Source organism: Bacillus rossius, chromosome 5, assembly GCF_032445375.1.
Source record: "Bacillus rossius redtenbacheri isolate Brsri chromosome 5, Brsri_v3, whole genome shotgun sequence".
NCBI classification, from domain to species: Eukaryota; Metazoa; Arthropoda; class Insecta; order Phasmatodea; family Bacillidae; genus Bacillus; species Bacillus rossius.
The window spans coordinates 18,038,031-18,060,338 of NC_086333.1; the positions used below are offsets into that span (position 1 = coordinate 18,038,031).

General features: G+C 35.9%; 1 protein-coding gene across 4 annotated transcripts in view; it reads left to right on the top strand.

Annotated features, from left to right (window-relative positions):
- Nucleotides 1-207: 207 nt before the first annotated feature.
- LOC134531621 (2-methoxy-6-polyprenyl-1,4-benzoquinol methylase, mitochondrial) overlaps nt 208-22,308 on the top strand; it is a 38,181-nt gene continuing 16,080 nt past the window's right edge. Inside the window, exons 1-5 of one of the 4 annotated variants that reach the window (XM_063367377.1) lie at nt 208-413; nt 1,296-1,358; nt 10,705-10,854; nt 13,915-14,251; nt 18,880-18,991. In XM_063367377.1, the coding sequence (XP_063223447.1) occupies nt 251-413; nt 1,296-1,358; nt 10,705-10,854; nt 13,915-14,251; nt 18,880-18,991 (825 nt within the window). In that variant the 5' untranslated portion in view covers nt 208-250. Of the gene's footprint in view, nt 446-1,295; nt 1,359-10,704; nt 10,855-13,903; nt 14,252-18,879; nt 18,992-22,308 lie in introns of all 4 variants that reach the window. The other 3 variants (XM_063367378.1, XM_063367380.1, XM_063367379.1) reach the window with 3 other exon arrangements.

Sequence of the window (22,308 nt, forward strand, 5' to 3'; positions counted from 1 at the left end):
TTGTGTGTTTTGTTTTTGATAATGGGAAGCTAATCGAGTTGTTTACAAACATGGTCACCGAATATTTTATCGTCTAAGGAAAAAACTTAACAATAGCGCCAATACTGAGCGAGGTGGGTGGACATCAAACTAAGCATGCTGTAAGTAAAAAATACTTCGAATGTTAACCATCTGTGATAGGCGAGGGAAGCGCTGTGTGTACTAGTCTATGGTTAGTTGACTCACGATAGATACAAAATATAAAGTCGCAATGGCTGTTGTTAGGGTTTATAGCATTGGTCATCAAATTATTAGGCCATCGAACTGTTCTGCATTTTTAAGAGTATTTAGGAAATATTCTCTTCACAAAGCTAACGCTTATCGCACTCATTTTGGCTTTGAAATTGTAGATGAGGATGTGAAATCAGAAAAAGGTATCACCGCCACCAGTTCCGTCTCTTATAGGGTAATTATTTATAGCAGGGAATCTTCAAGTGTTTAGTAATATTATGTTTTTATTTATTTTATTCTTTCGTCCAATGGTAGGCCTAAAGGATGTGTAAATGGTAGAGCTTATATTGTATATTAATTATTTTTCACAGATTTAAATTAAAATATATTAAGCGTGATAAAATCATCTACATTGTTGGCTTTCCAACAATAGTACAAAAAAAATCAGTTACCGCACTCTAAATATATATTTTAAAATACAATCTTAATAAGTAGTCTTATGGAAGAAACTATGTATTGTATCAACTGGTATTAATTTAGTATTGTAAAATAAAGAGATGATTTAAAGTAAGGGTCAGTAAAGTTGTAAAGTGATTGCTTTTCTATGAAAAAGACTTCATGTTATATTTCTCCCCAAAATAGTGTTTTTTTAAAATTGGCACTGGATTCTGATTTACCTATAAATTATGAAATAATCAATTTCAGCAAATCAAACATCCAGAGATTTGAATGTTTTGGACTATCTAAACAAACCTTTGATCTAGTAACAATTGCATACATGTGCAAAAACATTAATTATTTCAAAGTAAGAAAATTAAAGAATGAATGTGTTTGTTTAATACTTAAACCACATTTTTTTATAAAATTTTTGTTGCTAACCTAACCAATTTTTTTAAATTCAACTCTTTTATGTTTTTTATGATCACCTAGAAGTGGAATCACCTTGCTGACAGCAAGGCATAAAAGGCATTTTAACACATAAAAACTCAACATTCTCTTAGTCTATTTGACCACTAAGCAGTCCTCATGTCTATTTACACTCAAATGCATCAACAATTTTTTCAAAAACATAACGGTGTTGGTAGGGGACCTAGAGGGAAGGCAGACCAGGAATGATGTCAGGGATGGAGAAGGAGTTGTCCTCACAGGTGAAGTATTGCTTCAGTAGTACTTCATTGTTTCTTAAAACCCAATTAGTTTTTACCACTAAATATTGCAAACAATGTGTCATGTTTGTATTGCATCAAAACTAGAAGGCTTATGTATGCCATGCAAATTTATTCATATTAAAGAAGACATATTCCGTGATTGAAATGCACTCCAAATGAGTCCAGTTAGTTATATAAGAATTTGGCTTGAATACAATTGATTGTAAAAATAAAGGTTATTCTTTTTTTTTTATCTGACAAACTGCCATATAAGTAGACACATAGATATAATATCCTTGCCCACAACACATACCAATGCAAACCCACACTATTATTAATAAATAAACAATATAACAAAATATTTTCTGAAAGAAGATTTTTTGATAAATCTGTAAATTATTTCCCAAAAGCAGCTACTCTGTCCATAAAATTTATTATTTTATAATGACTTTTAGTTATTAAAAAATTAAGTAAATTATTTTCTGAAACAATAAACACTGCTCAAAATTTTATTTTCATATTTTAGTACATAAAATTAGCTTAATTAGCAGAAACTATAGGTGCAAATTATGTCTTTAAATAATAAAGAGGGTTTTAAATACTGATGGCATAAGTTATTAGCATGGAGGTTAGAGCAGCATTTTTGTTGAAAGCTTCTAGCGGCAGCAGTACGAAACCTTCCATTTTGACATACAGGCTTTTACACACAAAAACTTCCACCATTCCACCTCTACCAGCATGAATAGAGATGAGAAAAAATAAGCTTACATACACTTCCATGGTAAATGCTCCTTTCTTGGTTGTGATTGGCCTTCTATCAGTGATATCAACACTAATAGCAATGATTTCCAGAGAGGCTTTACATTAACCCGTCATTGTTGATATGGTACCCGTTAGAGCAGTTTCAAGAATAGGCATTTGAACTGTTTACTGGATTGAATCAATCGGATCATTCCTCTTGAGGAATAATTCAGATATAATCAAAAATAGGGCCCCAGGTAGTCAAATGTGTTTCCATTCCCTCGCTTTGAGAAACAAGAGTAGCATATGTGATACAGTAAGCATAAGCTGATCCGATGTTTACAGCATTTATGTAAAACACACTACCTCCCATCCCCCCCATACTCCACTTTGTCCATTTTATGGACAAATTTCCAGTAATAAATTAGGATATCTTGGTCTACTCCTCTCAACTCTTAATGAAGTTGAATTATTACCAACTCAGATCTGTCAGTTGCTTGTTTACAATTAGTATAACACCACTCCTAAATTTAGGCCATAAGACATACGTACTGTGTTTTCCTATCTCAGTTTGCATTAGAAATAACTAACTGGAAAGCCATTGAATTCTCAGAAAATCTATCTCTTATTGTGTACTATTATCTTATGCTAGGAAAGGAAATAACACAGATCAGTAGTACTTTACTAGGCCGTTCAGCCATCTTGTTTATTTACTGGCCTCCCCGCCTTTACATCCTTCCTCTCAAGCAGTCCCTTATATGACACAATACTCTTTACAATTAACCTGATACATTACTTAGCTGTCCAGACTGTTCTCTCCTTTCCAATGAAAATTACTCAACCAACTGGGTGGCTTCCTCTGTCTTTTTGATGTCCTTGCATCCGTCTCCCTTAACTCTATCCCTCCAGAATTATCCTCTATTAACCCCCTTGCATGATTCTGTGAATTTCTGGGTGGCCCATATTTCTCACCCTGTAGCCCCTGCAAGTCATCCTCTCCAAATCCTCTAAACTCCTCTTCTCCTTCCCTCTCGTCCCTCCTGCTGGATTTATCTTGCTCTTGTACTACGTCCCTATGATTTTCCTTGAACTCTATGTTCAACCCCCTTTCTCGTCCATCTTGCTCTTGTACTACTTCCCTATGATTTTCCTTGAACTCTATGTTCGGCCCCTGATTTTCCTTGAACTCTATGTTCGACCCCAGCCTTGTGCCTGTGGTTATAACTGTCCGCCTGTTGGATTTGTCTCTGTTTTTTCTTCTGTACCACCTGCTCATGGTTGATCTGCCTAGATAGCTTAGATGACATCATCGGAAGGGTAGATCGCAAGCGCCGTCCCATGAGTAATTCGCCTGGGCTAAATCCATCAGCTAACAGCGTTGTACGGTACGCCAACAGTGCCAAAGTAAGATCCTCATTCTTCTTTATTAATTGCTTGGCCACTTTCACCGCCGACTCCACTTCCCCATTAGACAGGTGATAGTGTGGAGATGAGGTGATGATACTAAAGTTATATGAGGAGCTGAATTTTCTGAATTTCTCTGAGAGAAACTGTGATCCACTGTCCGCTCTAACGACGTTCGGGATACCAAACCTTGCAAAGACTTCCGCGAGACTCTTGATGACCAATTCATCCCCCAATGAAGACATAGGTATGATTTCAAAGTAACGTGAGTAGTAGTCAGTAACTATCATGTACCATTGCTGCTGCTTAAAGAAGTCAATCCCCACTTTATCCCATGCCCTGGACGGAAACTGCTCCTGCAATAATGGTTCTCTTGGGTTCACCCTATCCTCTATGCATCTAGGGCAACTTCTTATCAGTTCCTCTAGCTGCGGGGACAATCCTATCCACCACACCAACATTTTGTTATTCCCTGATGTCCTGCATATAAACATTTCTGCTGAAGAGGGAGTGGTATAACCAGACGGGTACCTTTCACTAATAACTCCTCTTCTACCGTAATCTCGTGCCTGTACTGATAATATGACCTCATTTCTTCCGATATTTCCCTCTTCTCCGGCCATCCTGTCTCAGCATATTGCCGTACCGGACACGTCTCTATCATGTACCTTACAAAAGCCTCTACCTCATGTGTCAGTTCTTGCTCTTGTTCCCTCTGGGATGAATTCCCCGGATTACGGGATAAGGAGTCAGCTACCACTAAATTTTTTCCTGGCACATACTGTACTGTGTAGTCATACCGCATTAAGCGGATCCGAAAACGCTGCAATTTAAGTGACAACTCATCTAAGGGTTTCGTATGCAAGATTTGTAATAACGGCTTGTGGTCAGTTTCCAAAATAATGTGTATGCCTGTTAGGTACTGCCTGAACTTTTCCACCCCCCAAGTCAAAGCTAGAGCCTCCTTTTCTATCTGCGAGTACCGTTTTTCTGTTGCTGTGAGGGTACGCGAGCCATACGCTATAACCTGGCGTAAATCTCCAGATTGCTTACCGTTTTTCTGTTGCTGTGAGGGTACGCGAGCCATACGCTATAACCTGGCGTAAATCTCCAGATTGCTGGAGAACACAGCACCCCATCCCAAAAGAGCTGGCATCTGCGCTCAAGATAATCTGCATGTTAGAATTAAAAAAGGCCAAGGTGGGTGCATTGGAAAGCATTTGCTTGATTTTGCTTTATGACGTTTTCTGGGCTTCTTCCCACACAAAATCCACATCTTTTTTTAGAAGTATGAACAATGGCTCTAACACTTGCGATTTGTTTGAAAGAAACTGCGCTGAAAAATTTACTAGCCCTAAAAACCGCTGAAGTTCGCTTTTTGTTGTAGGTTGAGGGAAGTTACTTATGCCCTCGACTCTTTCCGAGTCTATTTGAATACCCTCCGCCGACAACAGAAATCCTAAATACTTTACCTTAGTGACCCCGAAACAACTCTTGCTGGTATTTAGCGTGATTCCTTCTGTCTCCAGCCTCCCCAAAACCTTTCTCAAAATGTTATCGTGTTCCCTTATAGTTGCCGCGAATACCAATATGTCATCCATGTGAAAGACCACCCCAGCTATACCCTCTAACACCTGAGCAATTTTTAGAGAAAAGTTTTCCGGTGCACTTGTAAGCCCGAATGGGAGCCTCTTGAACATATACCTTCCGAATGGCGTGATGAAAGTTGTTAAAGGCTGACTTGCTTTGTCTAGCGCCATTTGGTAGAACCCGGAGTTGCAATCAATTTTTGAGAAAAACCTCGCCCCTTTGAGTTGTGCTAGCTTGATTTCTACCCCTGTTGTTGGAAAATGAGGACGACTGACATATTTATTTAATTCTGAATAATCACCGCAAATGCGCACTGAGTCTTCCTTGGGAACTATCACAATAGGAGCCACCCAATCAGTTGGCTCAGTTACTTGTTCTATGATGTCTAATTTAATCAGTCTGTCCAGCTCCTTTTTGAGTTTATCAAATAGGTGTAAAGCCACCACCCTTGGTATTGACTGTACAAAAGGTTGAGCATTCTTTTTTACTGCTAACTTCACTTCCCCCTTCATTTTCCCCAGTCCCTTGATCACTCCCGGAAACTCCCTAGACACCTGTACTTCAGTGTGTACTGCTTTATTGGGTGCCAATATTTGTGATAACATGCATTGCTCACCTGTGAACTGAACAATTCCAAGACTTATCAAAGACCTTCCTAAGATAGGTGTTTTTAACCCTTCTTTTATGTAAACCTCTGACATACTTTTTTACTACTACATTGTAGTTCCAGAACCAACCACCCCAGAACCGACAACATACTGCCATCCGGTTCTGAAAGAGTTTTCGTGCACTGTTTCAACTGTTTTCTGAACTCTTCTGGAATGGTTTCTGGAGGAACACAGGTTATGTCTGCCCCCGTGTCAATTAGGAATTCTACTGTGGACTTAAAATTAGTGATGCTAACCGAGGCAGTCCACTTGTTGGTGCCCTCAGACCCAAGTACTAAACTACCCAAGAAACATTCTTTCTCCATTTCCGGTACCTACTGTGCCTGTCTCTGACACCAGACGCACTTGAGAACTGCCACCTGGCTTGCTTGCTTTACATACCACCGCCCAGTGACCGTCTTTATCACACTTAAAGCACTTGACATTTCTTGCTGGACACTTAGAACGCTTGCAAAACTGGCATTGACCTGAGGGCCGGATCTCACCCCTGGCCGTTGACTGACGCTTAAAGGAAATGGGCTGTTGATGTCTATTGTCCACTTGAACTCAGTGAACCTCCCCACAACGATTCTGCTGTTCCTTGTAAAACACCGCAGAATGGCTACTCTGCAGTTCTGCTTGCTTTGCTGCTGGAATCGCTTGCTCCAGTGTTCAATCTGGCCTCAACTGTAACTGCTCACTTGTTTTGGTATCTGCCATACCCATGACTATTCTGTCCCTTATTAATTCTGGTTTCAACTGGCCATAGTTACAATTGTCTGCCAACTTATGTAATGCAGTGATGAAATCTGCTACTGTCTCTCCTGGTATTTGTGACCTCGAATTGAACCGAAAACTCTCAAAGATAATGTTTCTCCTGGGATTAAAATACATTTCAAATGCCTTTAACACCTGATCATATGTTGTAGGTTGAGGTTGGAACTGCGCCCATATTTCCTCTGCTCGGTCACCCATGATGTAAAGCAACAGATCAATTTTTTCGTCATCCTTTTTTTGACTATGGCCTGCCACCGACATGTATCTAGAAAATCTTCTCTCCCAAGCTTCCCACGCCGCAGGCACTGCAAAATCCAACGCTGGGGGTGGATGGAGGTTAGGCGCTCGCTCAGCCTGCTGGTTTCCCCCTTCTCTTTACATTCTTTAAGTGTTCTCCACGATTCTGGTTGCTACAACGACGTGTTCCTTACTCGTCTTTAGGTCCGAACAACTACCGCTGCCACCATGTACTATCATCTTATGCTAGAAAAGAAAATAACACAAATCAGTAGTACTTCTCTAGGCCTTTCAGCCTCCCCGCCTTTACATATTGATCATGATATAATATGCCTTACAGAAACATGGTTTACTAATAATAGCAACTCTCATCATTTTAATGATAATTATATGTTTGGATTAAATAGAGACCTTACTCGAACCTTGATGGTTAATAAACATAAATTAAAAAATGTAATACCAACTCCTGAATTTGATCACCCTGGAATAGAAGCAGTCTGGCTAAAATTAAAAACCTATTAAACCAAATCTTTAATCATTGATAACATTTATATTCCCCCACAAACAAATCCCTCACACATGCATTCTATTTTGAAGATGTAGAAGATAAATTTGTGAATACCCAAGACAGTTTATTTATTTATTTATTTATTTATTTATAAGCCTCCATTTCTCCAGGCAGCCTGAAGGGGAGTTGTCAATACAAAACACATAGGACACTCACATACAGAACTCAAATTCAGTACAGCGGATATTTTGTCATGGTGCTACCAGCAAATCATATACAGTAGCAATTAATATACAGTTTTGATACATTAAATTATATAACATATATTAAAAAATAAAAACAAAAGTGGGACTTATATACATATATAGATAGATACAAGACAAGACAGATACAAGTCATAAATAGTCAATGTTTACAGAGCATTTAATATACAAAACAGATACAATAACTATATTTGCAGAGCATTTAATATAATCATTTTTCAAAAAATATGAATCACCCATCTAAAAACTCTTTAACAGAGTAGAACGCTTCATTAGTTAAATACTCTTTTAATTCCTTTTTAAATTTCTTATCATTTCTAGTATTTATCATCTGTCTTGGAAGTTTGTTAATTAATTTTATGCCACAATAGTACGGGCCTTGTGCAAATATATTGGTTCTATGCCCTACTATCTGTAACTTATTTTGACCCCTGGTATTATATTCATGTATATCACTATTTTGTTTAAAATTTATATGTTGAGTTACAAACAATATGGTATGATATATGTACAAGGAGGGGAGTGTAAGAAAGTTTAGCTCCTTGAAGAGAGGTTTGCAATGGTACTTTTTATTTTTACCTTTTATTATTCTTAGTATTTTTTTTTGAAGGCGAAATAATTTAATTGCTTTACTTGAGTTTCCCCAAAAAATAATACCATACTCAAGGATAGATTGAACGTTTGAGAAATATAGAGCTCGGACAGCTTGAGTCGAACAAATATTTTTAATGGTTTGCATAGCATAACACATAGTGCTTAATTTTTTAGAAATAGTGTTTATGTGCACATTCCAGGATAGATTTTTATCAATTACTAAACCAAGAAATTTTATTTCATTTTTAATTTCCAATTTTCTGTTTCCAATAGGCTTAATTTTGTCTTCCAGAATTAAATGTTTTGACCGTGAAAATTTCATTATAGTGGATTTAGAAATGTTGAGGACAAGTTTATTTTTTTGGAACCATTTATTGAGTTCACTTATCACTGTATTTGTTATGTTTATAAAATCTGTTTTTTCAGTTCCTGATATTATTACACTTGTATCATCAGCAAACATAGTTGCTTCACCTTTAATTAATCTTACTGTTTGTGGAAGGTCATTGATAAATAGTATAAATAATATTGGCCCCAATATCGAGCCTTGAGGTACACCAATGGTTACTGGATTTTTTTGCGAAATGTATTCTATTAATCTTCCATTGTTATTTCTATGAGTAAGTGCTGTAACTTGATAACGGTTATGTAAATATGATTGAAATATTTTAAGTGGTACTCCTCTTACCCCATATGATTCTAATTTTGTAATTAACAACTTATGATCTACACAATCAAAAGCCTTAGAGAGATCAGCAAAAATACCTAAGACATGGTTTTGTTTATCGAAAGAGTCAACTACTTTGTTTATAAAGTGATATATTGCTTGTTCTGTTGATTTCCCTTTTAAAAAGCCAAACTGATTTGGTGATATTATTTTATATTTTTCTAAAAATGCTATTAACTGGTGGGCAATGATTTTTTCAAGAATTTTTGAGAAAGAAGAAAGTACTGCAATAGGCCTATAATTGGTCATACTAGTAGCTTCTCCCTTTTTGTGGATCGGGATTATTTTAGCCCACTTTAGCCTATCAGGAAACACTCCGTTTAGTAAACAATGATTAAAAATATATGTTAGTGGATACTTAATGGCATGACAGCATTTTTTTATTATGGTCATAGGTATTTCATCTAAGCCAGCTGAATTCTTTGCTTTTAGAATATTTACTATTTTAAGTATATCATTTTCAGTAATTGGATTGAAAATTATAGATTCTTGGTTTATGTTTATTGAACCTTTGTCTTTTTGAGGGATGGTAATATCAGCTATTTGTGGGTCAGCTTGCCTTACTAGTTCATGAGGTACTGTTGTAAAAAATTTATTAAACTCATTGACAATTATAATTGGATTTTCAACTAGGCAGTCCTTTATTTTTAGAGATAGATTTACATGGCAGTGACCTTGTTTAGTTTCTTGTTTTATTAAATTCCACATTTGTTTACACTTATTAGGTGCTTTATCTATTATATTATTATTATATAGCTTTTTAGCTGTATTAATTAACTCTTTATATATCTTTTCATAATTTTTAATGTATATTTTTTGACTTTCACTTATATTTCTCCTTTTTTCTTGGTAGAGTGATCTAAGTCTATTGTATGAAATGTGAAGTCCTCTAGTCATCCATTTGTTGGAAGTGTTGTTTTTATCCTTTACTGTTACTTTTGGGAAGGCTCGTTCAAATATCCGTGAGAATGTGTTGGAAAACACATTCCACGCCATATTAGAGTAATTCTGAGAGTATACCTCGTGCCAGTTCTCCTTCTGTAGCAGGTTATTGAAAAGAGTAATTTTATCATCATCAAATTTTCTTATATTGTAAGTTGTAAACAACTTTTTAATTTTGATATTACTATCTAAAATAGATTTTTCTAGTGCAATGATTTGGGCATCATGATCAGACAGGGCTGTTTCATAGTTTAGAGATGTGTAGTGTATGTGATTTATGTTTGTTATGATGTTATCTAGGGTGCTTCTATTTGAGTAGGTTATTCTAGTGGGTTCAGAAATTGAGTTTACTAGTAACTGGTGATCTCAGCTTGCCAGGTGTCAACTACTGAACACAAGCATACATAAAATATTTTACAATCTAGTATCAAATATTATTAAACTTTATATCAATGATGGGATTATAGCAATTTAATTACTGTCAACCTTCCAATCAGCAGGAAAAGAGTATTTCATTTGAGATCATAACCACATCTTTACTATTCTCATTTATTATCTCTTGTTCTATTAAAAATATTAGTATTTTATCTCTTATCTATAACTAATACATGTGCAAGAAGTCACATCTGTCGCGTGTGGTCTCCATGCACATGTGGTCTCTGCACGTGTGTGGACTGCTTGCGGATGGTGCCGGCCTGCATGTAGGTGGTGCTCACCATGCATATTGCCAACATCCCTTAGTGCTAGGCCACGTGCAGTGACTATTTTCATGTTTATGTGTGTTTTTTTAATGTTATGCCCACCATTATGGTTCCTCATGACAGAAATTACAAAAAAATAACAGTATTTTATATTTAAAGATGTCTTTTATGCAGGTCCATTATCACTTATGTTGTTTATTATTATTTATTTTCAGTTTATAATGTTTTTGAAAAGGTAGCAAATTCATATGATGCTATGAATGACGCTATGAGTTTCGGAATACATCGGCTATGGAAAGACATTTTTATGCAGAAATTGGCTCCTACCAGGAACACTCAGTTACTCGATGTTGCTGGTGGAACGGGTAAGTAGTCATTTTTCTATAAATATATTGCATATTGTATCGTAGCTACTATTAACTTCTCAAATTATATATTTTTTATTGGAACTGTCATGTCTATGATGGTTTCTTTATGTAAACATTTCAATTTAATGCATGTATTTGACAGCATGACTGACAGAAATACTGTATAAGAGTTATCATTTCTGTACCATACTGTGTAAAAGTAATAATTTCTGTACAACAATTGCAGGTCACATAGGTTTACATTACAGCCTAATATACATGTTAAGCTGTGAATACGTTCAACAGTAATACTCACAAAGCTCTTAATTCTATAATGGGATACAGAATTTGAGTGATCACTTGACTGCAATCAAGGTGATTTGGGTTCAATTCATGCCAGAGTCAAACCAGTATTTGTTATTTTATTTTTTTGTAGTTTCTCTTATTTTAGGGCTTTTCCGGAAAAATAATTACGATATCTTTCTTGGCTCTTTTGTTTGATCTCAAATTTTCTTTACAAATGGTTACTAAATATTATCTAATAATGGTAAAAATACATGCAAGTTTTTGTACCTAGCATCACTTGCAGCAGTAAATATCTGGAGAGAAAGTGTACATACACCTACAGGCATACAGTTTAAACATTTTATTTATTTATGCCATTTATGAACACTAATAATGATTCATACAACTTTAATTCAACAGCTGTTATTTAATTGTATTACTCTGTAATAAATACTTCTTTGTAAAGATATGTCTTTGAACATGAAAAATTAGGTTTGATTTGGATTTAATCCAGTTATGAGTAAGTAAGTGGAGATAGTCAGCTGAAAATGTTCTAGAAATCAAGTTTTGTTTTAAAAAGGGTATGAAGCACTTAAAGTTTCTGAATACTGTTGTCACAATTAACATTAAATAGTGATATAACTGAAGTTAAAGTACATACATTTGAATTTTTAATCACTTTTGGTTTCAGATACCATTTGAATTAAATTATGATGGACTGAGGAAGTGTAATACTTTAATAAATATATATATATATATATATATATATATATATATATATATATGAATAATTGTAAGTAAAAACTTGCTAACATCATATACTATAATATTGTACAACGTATACAGTGAGTTATGATGTTAATTTGAATGAATTCACCTTTTATATTGATATTATTTTCAAAATATTTGACCCACAAATTTAAATTTGGTTTTACATGCTATATCATGATACTGTCTGTGGTAATTATTCCAAATTAAAATTGAAATATTTGAATTCATCATATTCTACTAAACTCAGAGGTCCTGAGTGTAGTGGGAAGCCTAATATGTACATCAAGTTCTGTCCCTGCCCGAACACGCCCGAATACGCCCGAATATTCACCTTAGGCCAACCTCGGGTTTATTTATATATATTTATATTTCTCTGTTTATTTTAATGTATCTATACTAACCTAACTAACCGTAACCTAACCGACCACTTTTAATATTTGAATTAATTTTTCCTGCGCAAAAATAAAACAAATCCCGAGGTTGGCCGAAGGTGAATATTCGGGCAGGGACAGAGCTTGATGTACATCTTAGGTTTCCAGAGTGTAGTTATCTTGCAAGACCAAGTAAGAGATAGCCAGGTACAGTTATTAACTATTAATTAATATACATATATTGGGACAATATATAATGATGAATTAAATTTCCTAAACCCTAAGTTTTAATATAACTTTTGATTAAGTACTATAACATGACACCCATGAACTTTCGTAGATTTTATTGTCATGTGCATTTTCTTTCTGAACAAATTCAGTACTTACCATTCATTTAGTTATTTAATAATATATTTTGTATTTTGAGTGTTATTGATCAAAGGTTATATTAATGTGTTTGTATTAGTGTTGGTATGAATATTGATTACAACTATTGATCTATGGGTAAATACAAATGGTAAAGCAAATGACTTTTCCTTAGTCTATTTCATAATGTTCCACTAGATTCAGTCAAAGATTCATAACTATATATTATTACCTAATTTTTGCTCTTGTGCTAGTCTAAATATGGAAACAGCTTATTTTCCACTAAGATTCAGGTCATTGAGATCTGTTTATCTGGCATTAGTGAGATTATGTCCACAGTTCAACGTGATTGCAGATGTGAGTCAATATGCATACGTAGCACTATAAAAGTTTGTTATCCAGTAACAAGTGCAAGAGAGCCATTGGAATAAATAAACTGGAAATTACTGTAATTATTAACAGCAATGACAAGATAATGAAATACCCAACTAGACGTATAAGACAGAACCTTAAGAAACAGGATGCATTAAGCATTATAAAGATGTACTGCATGCTAGCATGCTCTTGCGAGAGTGATCAGGCGAGTGCTGACGACTATCGGGGGGGGGGGGGGCGCTAGAGGGGAGAGAATCACCTTCCACAGCTAGTGCTGCAGCCGTGTAGTTCAGAGGAGATTTGGCTTGGCGGAGAGAGATTAGGACCATTCAGTTTGTCCTAATGGAATTCCTTAACACTGAAATCAGCTTAATTAACATTGTGACAGAGTGGATTAAAGGATAAAACACTAACTCTTTAATCCTATAAATGTATGGATGTCTGATTTTATGATCTGCCATCTGGAAATATGGCACCAATTTGGATCTATTACTTTGCTTGATTAATTATATTTTCTATTTGCTAAACAAGCAACAAATTTTTGTTTTTATTATCCACATTTCTTACAGGGAATTATTGTGACACATTTCATTGCCAATAATTCAGTTTTGCAAGTATGCTTCAATGCCTTTGAACAGTACTTATACCGAAAAGTTGTTGGTACCTTACTTGCTATGATTTATTGGTACTGATGTCCAAATAACATTGGTTTAATTGAACAGCATTTAAAGAGTAGTGTAGTTTCTTTTGCCTTATAAATCTGCATTTTGGCATCATTATATATTTTGATAAGTAGGTTTTTATTTTCATATATTTGTCAGAAAGAACATGTTCATTAGCATAAGTGTAGTTTATTCCCTAGCCTACTCTAAGAAAGTTGAAGGTTAATGTTGCTTCAGTTCCTCCGCAGGCGACATTGCTTTCCGCTTCCTGCGGCACGTCGGCCAGGCAGAGAGCGAGGATGAGGCGAGCCGTGCGAGCGTGACTGTGTGCGACATCAACGAGGCCATGCTGGAGGTTGGCCGGGCACGCGCCAGGCAGCGAGGCATGTGCATCGAGTGGGTGCAAGGGGATGCAGAGCAGTTGCCCTTGCCAGATGCCTCATACGATGCGTACAGCATTGCGTTTGGCATCAGGAACGTGACGCACATAGACAGGGCGGTGCAGGAGGCATACCGAGTTCTTAAGCCGGGTGGCCGCTTCCTTTGTTTGGAGTTCAGCCACGTCAGCAACCCGGCGTTGCAATGGTAGGTTGTGTTTGATATGAACACTTGTGTTTTTTTAAATTTTCTTTTGACGTAATATATGTCTGTAAAGTTAAAATGTCAGTGATGGTAAAATATTGTCATTCAGGCCTTCACCTCAACAGCAGTGTTACAATAGAGATCATTGTTTCTAAGCTGGGTGTGTCTGTGTGTGTTTATTCCTGTAGAAGTTGTGGGATTCTCGTGGGCTTCTCCACAATGTCCATAGGACAGATGTCATGTCAGGAGTTGCGCTGTGATGAGTCTCACAGGGTCTGGGTGAGGGTTATCCTCCACTAGAGACATGTAAGATACTTACAGTGGCCACTCTGCCAGACATGGCAAACATTCACTTCAAATTACTTGAGGGTATGACCTTCCTTTAGGGACAGGTGACTACGGCTTGTGTGTGGCCTGGGCAAGCAGGGGTCATGGCTACTGGCTCTAGTACCCCTCATTGAACCACTACTAAAAGTTGTTCGGGGTCCACCTGCCTTCCCTCCACCAGCTTATGGAGGGACTGATCTGTTTCTAGAACATTATGTATGGGTAAAAGAAAGTATGAGAGACATGCTGGATTTGGCAGCGCCAAGTTTTTTTTTAAATTTTTTCTAGTACTGAGACTTTTTGGTGCTTCTGTTTGTATATTTATGATGGGAAAATCGGCAGGGGTACACTCCCATGAGAGACAGTAAATTTATCACGTTGTTGTGCTAGCCATTCAGAAAGACTTATTTGTTATTGTGTCCTTGTACAATTGTGATTGGGCAGTGAGGTTATGCACCTGCCTCCCCTGCATAGTGGTAGGTTGTTGCATCTTCTCGCCAGTCTTCGTTCAGCGGTAGCCAGGAGTAGTTGCATGCGGTCGGTGTTTAACAAATATGGAATAAAATATTTCTGAATACTTATTTCACCAAAATAGACTCATTTTGATTCACACCTCATGTACTTATACAGTAAAATCACCACTCAAAATAATAAACATTAATCTGCAAATATTTTGTGTTTGAAACATATTTTGTCATTAATGTAAAAACTTGTTACTAATTTAAGAGATGCTATATTAAAAATATATAATTTTTATTCTGATCCAATTAAGTCATAATATACATATATACACATACAAAATTCATGCCAAATAAGTTGCATTCAATGAATTTACCATTATAAAAGATTAATTTTTTTGTAATTTGAGTTAAATTTGGTAAAAATGCTGATTGAGTTCATATTTTTAGTAACATTTTGGTGCTAAATGGTGTATTAACTTGCATTTTGATTTTGTGTGTTGTATTGATATGGTTTGTGGTGCTATTTTGGTTTTATCGCCATTCGCCGTATAATCTTGTCCCTATATATTGGCTGTCGCCCCAAGATATGTTGTGTTCTCAGCAGTATCATAAGTTAGTGTAACAGTGGGACTTAAATTTTGTCTGGCTGCAAGTAGCACAACTGGCACAGAGCAATGAACCAATAATTTGTGCTCGTGTGTTAAGATTTATCTTGGACTGTGTGTATTTAATTTTGGGAATTTTTTTGTGAAGGATAAAAAAATAAGTTTTGAATGCATACTTTTGTTTTCAATCGGCAATGTAACCTATAAATCAACAAACTATTAAATTTCAATGCATCTTCATTATTCAGCACCCAACAGCACCTCATTAGATGTTACAAGTGTTTTCTTTTGGATTTATTATTTTCGGACTGCTTTGCCGAGCCAGTCTGAAATGTAACCAACTAAATGAAATTTTGTACCCATTATGTTCAAAATAAGAGGAAAATTACAGTCTACATCCAATGTTGAAATATAAAAAAAAAAAAATCCTCTTCGCCCTGTGTTCAGCTTAGGCAGCGTTAGTACTATGATAATATGTTAAACACTACTAGAATGTTTTATGCCATTAATTTGTAAGTTTTCGTGTTTCTGTTTTGCTTTAATTATTGGCATAGGAATCGGGGGACCTTAGATCTTAGCAACTCCAAATGTGCTCAGAGGAACTAAAAATAATTTAATTTATAGTTACTTAATTTTGAAAATTTAATATAAACATTCTACAGTATTTTACTCATTTTCTAGTAAACTTTATTCCAGTGTTCAGTTAATAGTGCTGATTTTCCTTGCTGTGTGGATTTGCCTGCATTTGCCAAGCCAGTTTTAAATACTAACATTACTGAGGTTGTAAATTTTTTGTTATCTAAACTTTTTATTATACATTTGCAATTATATGCACTGAAAACTTGAAAACACATATATAAACCACACCATTTAATATTGTGTAACAGGAGGGAAAACCACACATTTGGTTTTGTACGTTTCTGTTTCATTGTTTCCAACTGGCATGATCTGCAGGGCTCTACATTAGCCACGTCTGTCTCAAGAAACTTCTCTTTAGTATCATGGCTAAGGTCAGTTCTACTGGTGTTTGGAAAGACCAATGTTTAAAGTTTTGCAATATACTAAACATTTTCACCACTAGATAGCAGCAGAGTCTAAGGCAGGACATTATTTCGTTTTAATATTACAAAATGGGACTATAATAATCATTTAAATTCACTATGATTCATTAGTCATCATATTTTTTTATTAACATGACATTAAAAAAAAGTTTTTGTTCTAGCTTTAGTAAAATAACAGAGAAAAAACATGATTTCATTAGGTAATATGCAAGGTTCAAAATAATGCTAATTTTACTAGCCCCCTTCCTTTCCAAACCACATATCTTTGGTGGCACCCAGCAAACTTGTATTTGAACCCCTTGCTCAGACCCCGAAGATTGTAATTTTTAAACTGCTTATATAGCAATAATTTTGAACTTTAATTTTCTTATCACCTAATGACACTTATACCACAAGAGGTAGTAAGCTGCACTCCCGGTGCTACACTAGCTCTCATAGTCTTTGAACATAGTGTAATAAACATTACTTTGGTCACCTGGTCGCTTCTGAGTGTGCTGATTCCCCTCCTTTTTCCTCTCCCTATTCTCCAGTTCTGTGCCTGCTCTGTGTATTTCTTTCTACTAGCAACGTGTAGTGTAGTGTCGGGGGCAACCATGGTGTGAGAGTCCACTGCATAGTTTAGAGCGCTCACAGCTTTTCTCCTTATTCTGCTTGTAAACATTCAACAATTACATAAACCCATGCAAACATGGTGATGGCAGTTACGGTGAGTGTGAAATTGTAAGTATGTACTTCTTTACTGTTTGTTTGTGTGGCAGATTGTGTGTGTTCCTATGTAATTCTTGGTTTTAATAAACTGCTATTCCAAATTCCTCTTCCGTTTTTGCATTGTTTTAATTTATGTCCAGGTTAACTATAGGAAGTGTTTTCGTGTTTTAACGTTGGGTGCAATTTTTTTATGGTCATTGTCACAATCTTTCTGAAATCCCAATGTATCTTGCTCAACATTGTTTTAAACATTCCTTATTTTGTTTTGTTAATTAATTTCTAGATATGTATTTTTGTTGTAACAATAGGCTGTGAGTTGAACCTGGTGGAGGTCTGCAGTATCAAAAATAATCAAGTTGGTAAAGTCACTGACAAAAATTTGCAGGCTAGTTCTTTTGATTTTCTGATTGCAGCACTTTTATTTGCTAATGTGTATTAAGGTATAAATTGGGTGAGTTTTGTCTTGTGATTTTGATTTGAATGCTAGTGAATCATTTATTAAATCAGTATTGACAAGATAACTTTAAACTAAGTAAGCAAATAAAAAAAAATGGGATGAGTTTGGTTTTGTTTGGTTAATGGATATTGCCATATTTACTTAGTTCTGAATTTTTACATTGGCATATTTGTGGGAAAATAGCAAACTAAGAATCAACTAATATGTTGGATAAGAAATATTTGTATACTCTACATATCAAATAAAAATATGATTGTATCAAACATCCTTAAAGAATAGGAGGTATTTGTAATTAGGTAAAATTATTTACCTGCTGTAAGCATAGCTTTAACCATAGTAAATGAAAGTGTTAGTGTAAACGAACTTAGTTAAAATGAAAAGTAGGTAAGTGATTTCATCAAGGTGAAATATATCCTTGAACACACTAAAACAGAAGTTTTTACATCCGATACTTAATCTATACTAAAAATTAAAATGGCCTACTCATTATCATGTAAAAAAATTCTTAAACAGTTTTGTTATGAAATAAATCTTTTATGCACCTGACAATTTATTGTGTACCTATATTTATTTAGTAAAACTCTTTAGAATTAATCAAATACTCTTCTTTCAGTGGTAAGATTTTATCAATACTTTTTTAATTGCGCGAGCGAAGCCGTGTGTTTATTAGCTAGTTATGTTGTGAAATTCACATGTGTGGTTATTAGGTACTAACTGTTTAGTTTACATTTTTAATTTTATATACAGTAATTAGACTTACAAATGGTTATGTTTATTAATGCATTTCATAAGTTGTATTTTCTGTAAGTCGATTAGTCATTGTATAAATATTCCAGTCACCTAATTTTAATAAAATGAACAAAAATATATTACATAAGGATACAAAGAGTATGTATTTACCTATACGTAATGTTCATTTTGTTTGTGAAGTTGCATGTATAACATGCTACCAGCATGTCAGTACTCTATGCTGCACTTGGTCTCACCTTGTGTGGTTGGATTCTTGTTTCAGGGTGTATGACCAGTACTCCTTCCAGGTGATACCAGTCCTGGGACAGTTAATAGCAGGCCAGTGGAAACCTTATCAGTATTTGGTGGAGAGCATAAGGCAGTTTCCTAACCAGGTATTATCAATACTGTTGGCAGCATGCCAAGTTTATTTCAATAAAATACAGATTCATACCAGAAATCTTAATTTAACTGTACATATTTCAGTGATTATTGATTTCAATACCAGCTCAAACTGACAGTGGAATAGGCACTATGACCCTATAGCTGGCTCTGTGTCAGTAGGATATGGCAGTGCAACATTTGGGGTTAGAAGGGAGAGGCAGCCGTTGTATCCCCGCCTGTCTCTTACATCTGGCCCTCAGTATCCTGCAGATTGATGCCCGAGCTGAATGCACAAACATTGCGAGACAGCTGACCGTGGGAATACTTGCACTTATAGAACATTCTAGCTAGTCTGAAAATTTTGGAATTGACTTCCAGCTACTGTCACTCCTGTCAACAACTGCACAACTGTCAACTGAAATATGACCAATGTACACCTATTCCACCACACACTATATTCGGACAAGAAAAGAGAACGCTTAAAATTAACTTAAAAGTGTTCTTATTAATTAGAATGCACTATACATACATTAGCCGAGATTTCTGACTGTCATGTTGTTGAAAGATGGCAGCGGAGTGTTGTTTAATGAGGGTGACACGTGAGGACGTAGACGTCACTGATGTTCCGCTGTGTCTCCAGGCTGTTTCAAGCCATCACTGAAGCCATGATATCAGAAGTAATACTGGTGTGTCTCTGTTTACAATATCAGCAAAGTTTGCTGTCTTTATTTTGATGTGGGCCAGGGGTTTGCATTAAAGAATGATTGGTGATTTTAAGGGCCCTCCGTGTGTAGGGGCACGGACCCAGTGCAGACTCTCGGTCAGGGCCGTGATGTTGCCCGTGTGAAGCGTGAATCGAACCCCCTTTAAAAACTGCTCGAGTCTCTGGACCCATCCCGCTCTAAGCGTCGAGCACACTATAATACCGAACACAGTGGGCTCTTAGGGCATCCCATATGCCGCCATGCAGTAGGTGTTCGACATGTGGCCACAAAAAAGAGAGTAACATCATTTGAAGTACACGCCCTGGTTTATTTGGATTTACACACTCTCGTACACATAAGATTTAAACTGAGAAAAGCGCGAGGCATGAATCGCATGAATTGGTTTATGATGAAGTGTGATCCACATACGTGGCCACACAAAGAATTACGTAGTCGTGGTTAAAAACTTGTATCGAGTGAAAATGCAATTAATTAAACAACCCGCCGGATAAACGTAAAAGGTTTTGGAGAACTAAATACCACGAGTGGAAACTACTTATCGGTGAATGCGAGCAATGAGGTGCCCGGGGTACTGGCATGTCTGCTCTCGGCCGGTGATGACGAAGGGCTGGGGCGAGCGATCGCTCTGCCTGGGCAACCTGGTGCCTTTCGCGCTGAACCAAACTACCATTACATTTTTAAGATTGCATGCCATGGGTTATAAAAAGTAAACACACAAAACACTCTTATAATTACTGCGCACTTTCTTGTGGCTAGATTACTCAAGGACAAACAGTAATTTGAAAATTAATATTCAAATAAAGTCTGGCTTCGGGTGGACTCGGGTCCGCCTCGGATATGTCCGTCACCGTCCTTATGTTATTAAGAATTGCATATTAACACTTACAAAACAAAACCCTCCTGGCCGATCTGCCGTGACACAAACCCTTGGGGATAAAATAAAAGTTTACAATTTTATTAATAATATAAGGGGCCGGAGCACTGCAGCTATGGCATCCTTCTGTGGTGCGCCATTCAAAACATGTCGCACACACATGGACAAGTACGATGGTTCCGTGGGTGAAGACGAATGTCGGGAGGAGTTGAGGTGTGAGGATGGGCTTAGGGTATGATATATCGGACTCCGATCTCAGACTATGTCAATTTGGTGCCATTATGAGCCCAGTCAATAATAGTTCGTGTGACACCACCTGTGATGCTACCGTGGCTCTCAGATACAGCTTCTCTCCAGACTTACAATTATAAGCCTTGCACAAAACTTAAAAACAGACCTTAGAACCATATTTCAACTTTCTTTTTTTTTTTTATTTTGGACTTTCATGATTATCCCAAATTATAAATTGCCTTAAAGATTTTTTGTAAAAATTATACAGCATTCTTGGTACTATTTACATCCACCAGTTATTTTTTCATGGCTGTATTCTTCCCACAAGAACATTATAAAAGTTTCAATGCTTATATTAAAGTTCTTAGTGTAAATTGTTATTACACATCTCTATAGATGGCTACATGGCTACCTGTTTTATTGATGGATTAACTGAGAATGATAGCAATTTTACCTTGATGCAAGGGAAAAAAGGTAATTAATGGAAAACAACTACTGTACCGACCGAAGCAAGGAGTATAGAAGTATACTGAGATTTCACTCCCAGGTTTAACATGATTCCTTATATTTTTTCTCTGAAATTGGCCACAAACGATTCTGACACTACCAAAACCAAAGAATAGTTTGGACCCAAACTATATCATGATATGTTTATTTCAGAATTCCTCAGGTTCAGGATCTAGTACACAATAAATTTATACATTTTAATAAAAGTGGTAGCTATAGGTACTGCAAATACACAAATATAAATGTACAATTAGTGCCTTCAAAGAATCAACTGTTAAATGAAAACATACATAGGCTCACAAAAATTAACATAAAAGTTGGTAATTAAACATAATTGTTTGCAACAGTCCTCCAATTCCTTCACATTTGGGCTACATATTCTTTCATAGTTATGCATCATAATTATTATTTAAAATACATCAGACAGGTATGTGCAAAACACAATATTTTTACGAGCCTGCTGTAAGAATACAAGGACTCCAACCTGATGATTGTTATTTAAAAACATTCGTAAAATTGTTTCCCCAACACTAAAATGTTGCACGAGTCAAAATAATCATCTTAAGAAATTAAAATTACAGTATTTCACAAGCCACATTATTTACAAATAAGTATATCTGAATGTGAATGACATTCTGATGGTGGTACAGACAAATTGTTAGTGTTCAATAAACACATCATAGGCCCTATCTAGTGATGACCCTCTGGACCGAAGCTGTTTTGTGTACTGCAGTGAAGCGCCACTAACATTTGGGCCATAAATCACCAAAATCAATACTACATTATAAACAGAATAAATCAGAACCTGCGGAAGAAGCACATGCAACAAATTCTCTCCTTAAATAATTGCAAATATAAAATTGCAGTACCACTATAACTCAAAATAGAATCTTATTTTTTTCCCTTGATTCATGTATACTACTTTCTTCCAAAGCATTATTTCCCATTTCCTCATCAATTTGAATCATTTTAGGGTTTTTCAACCAACACA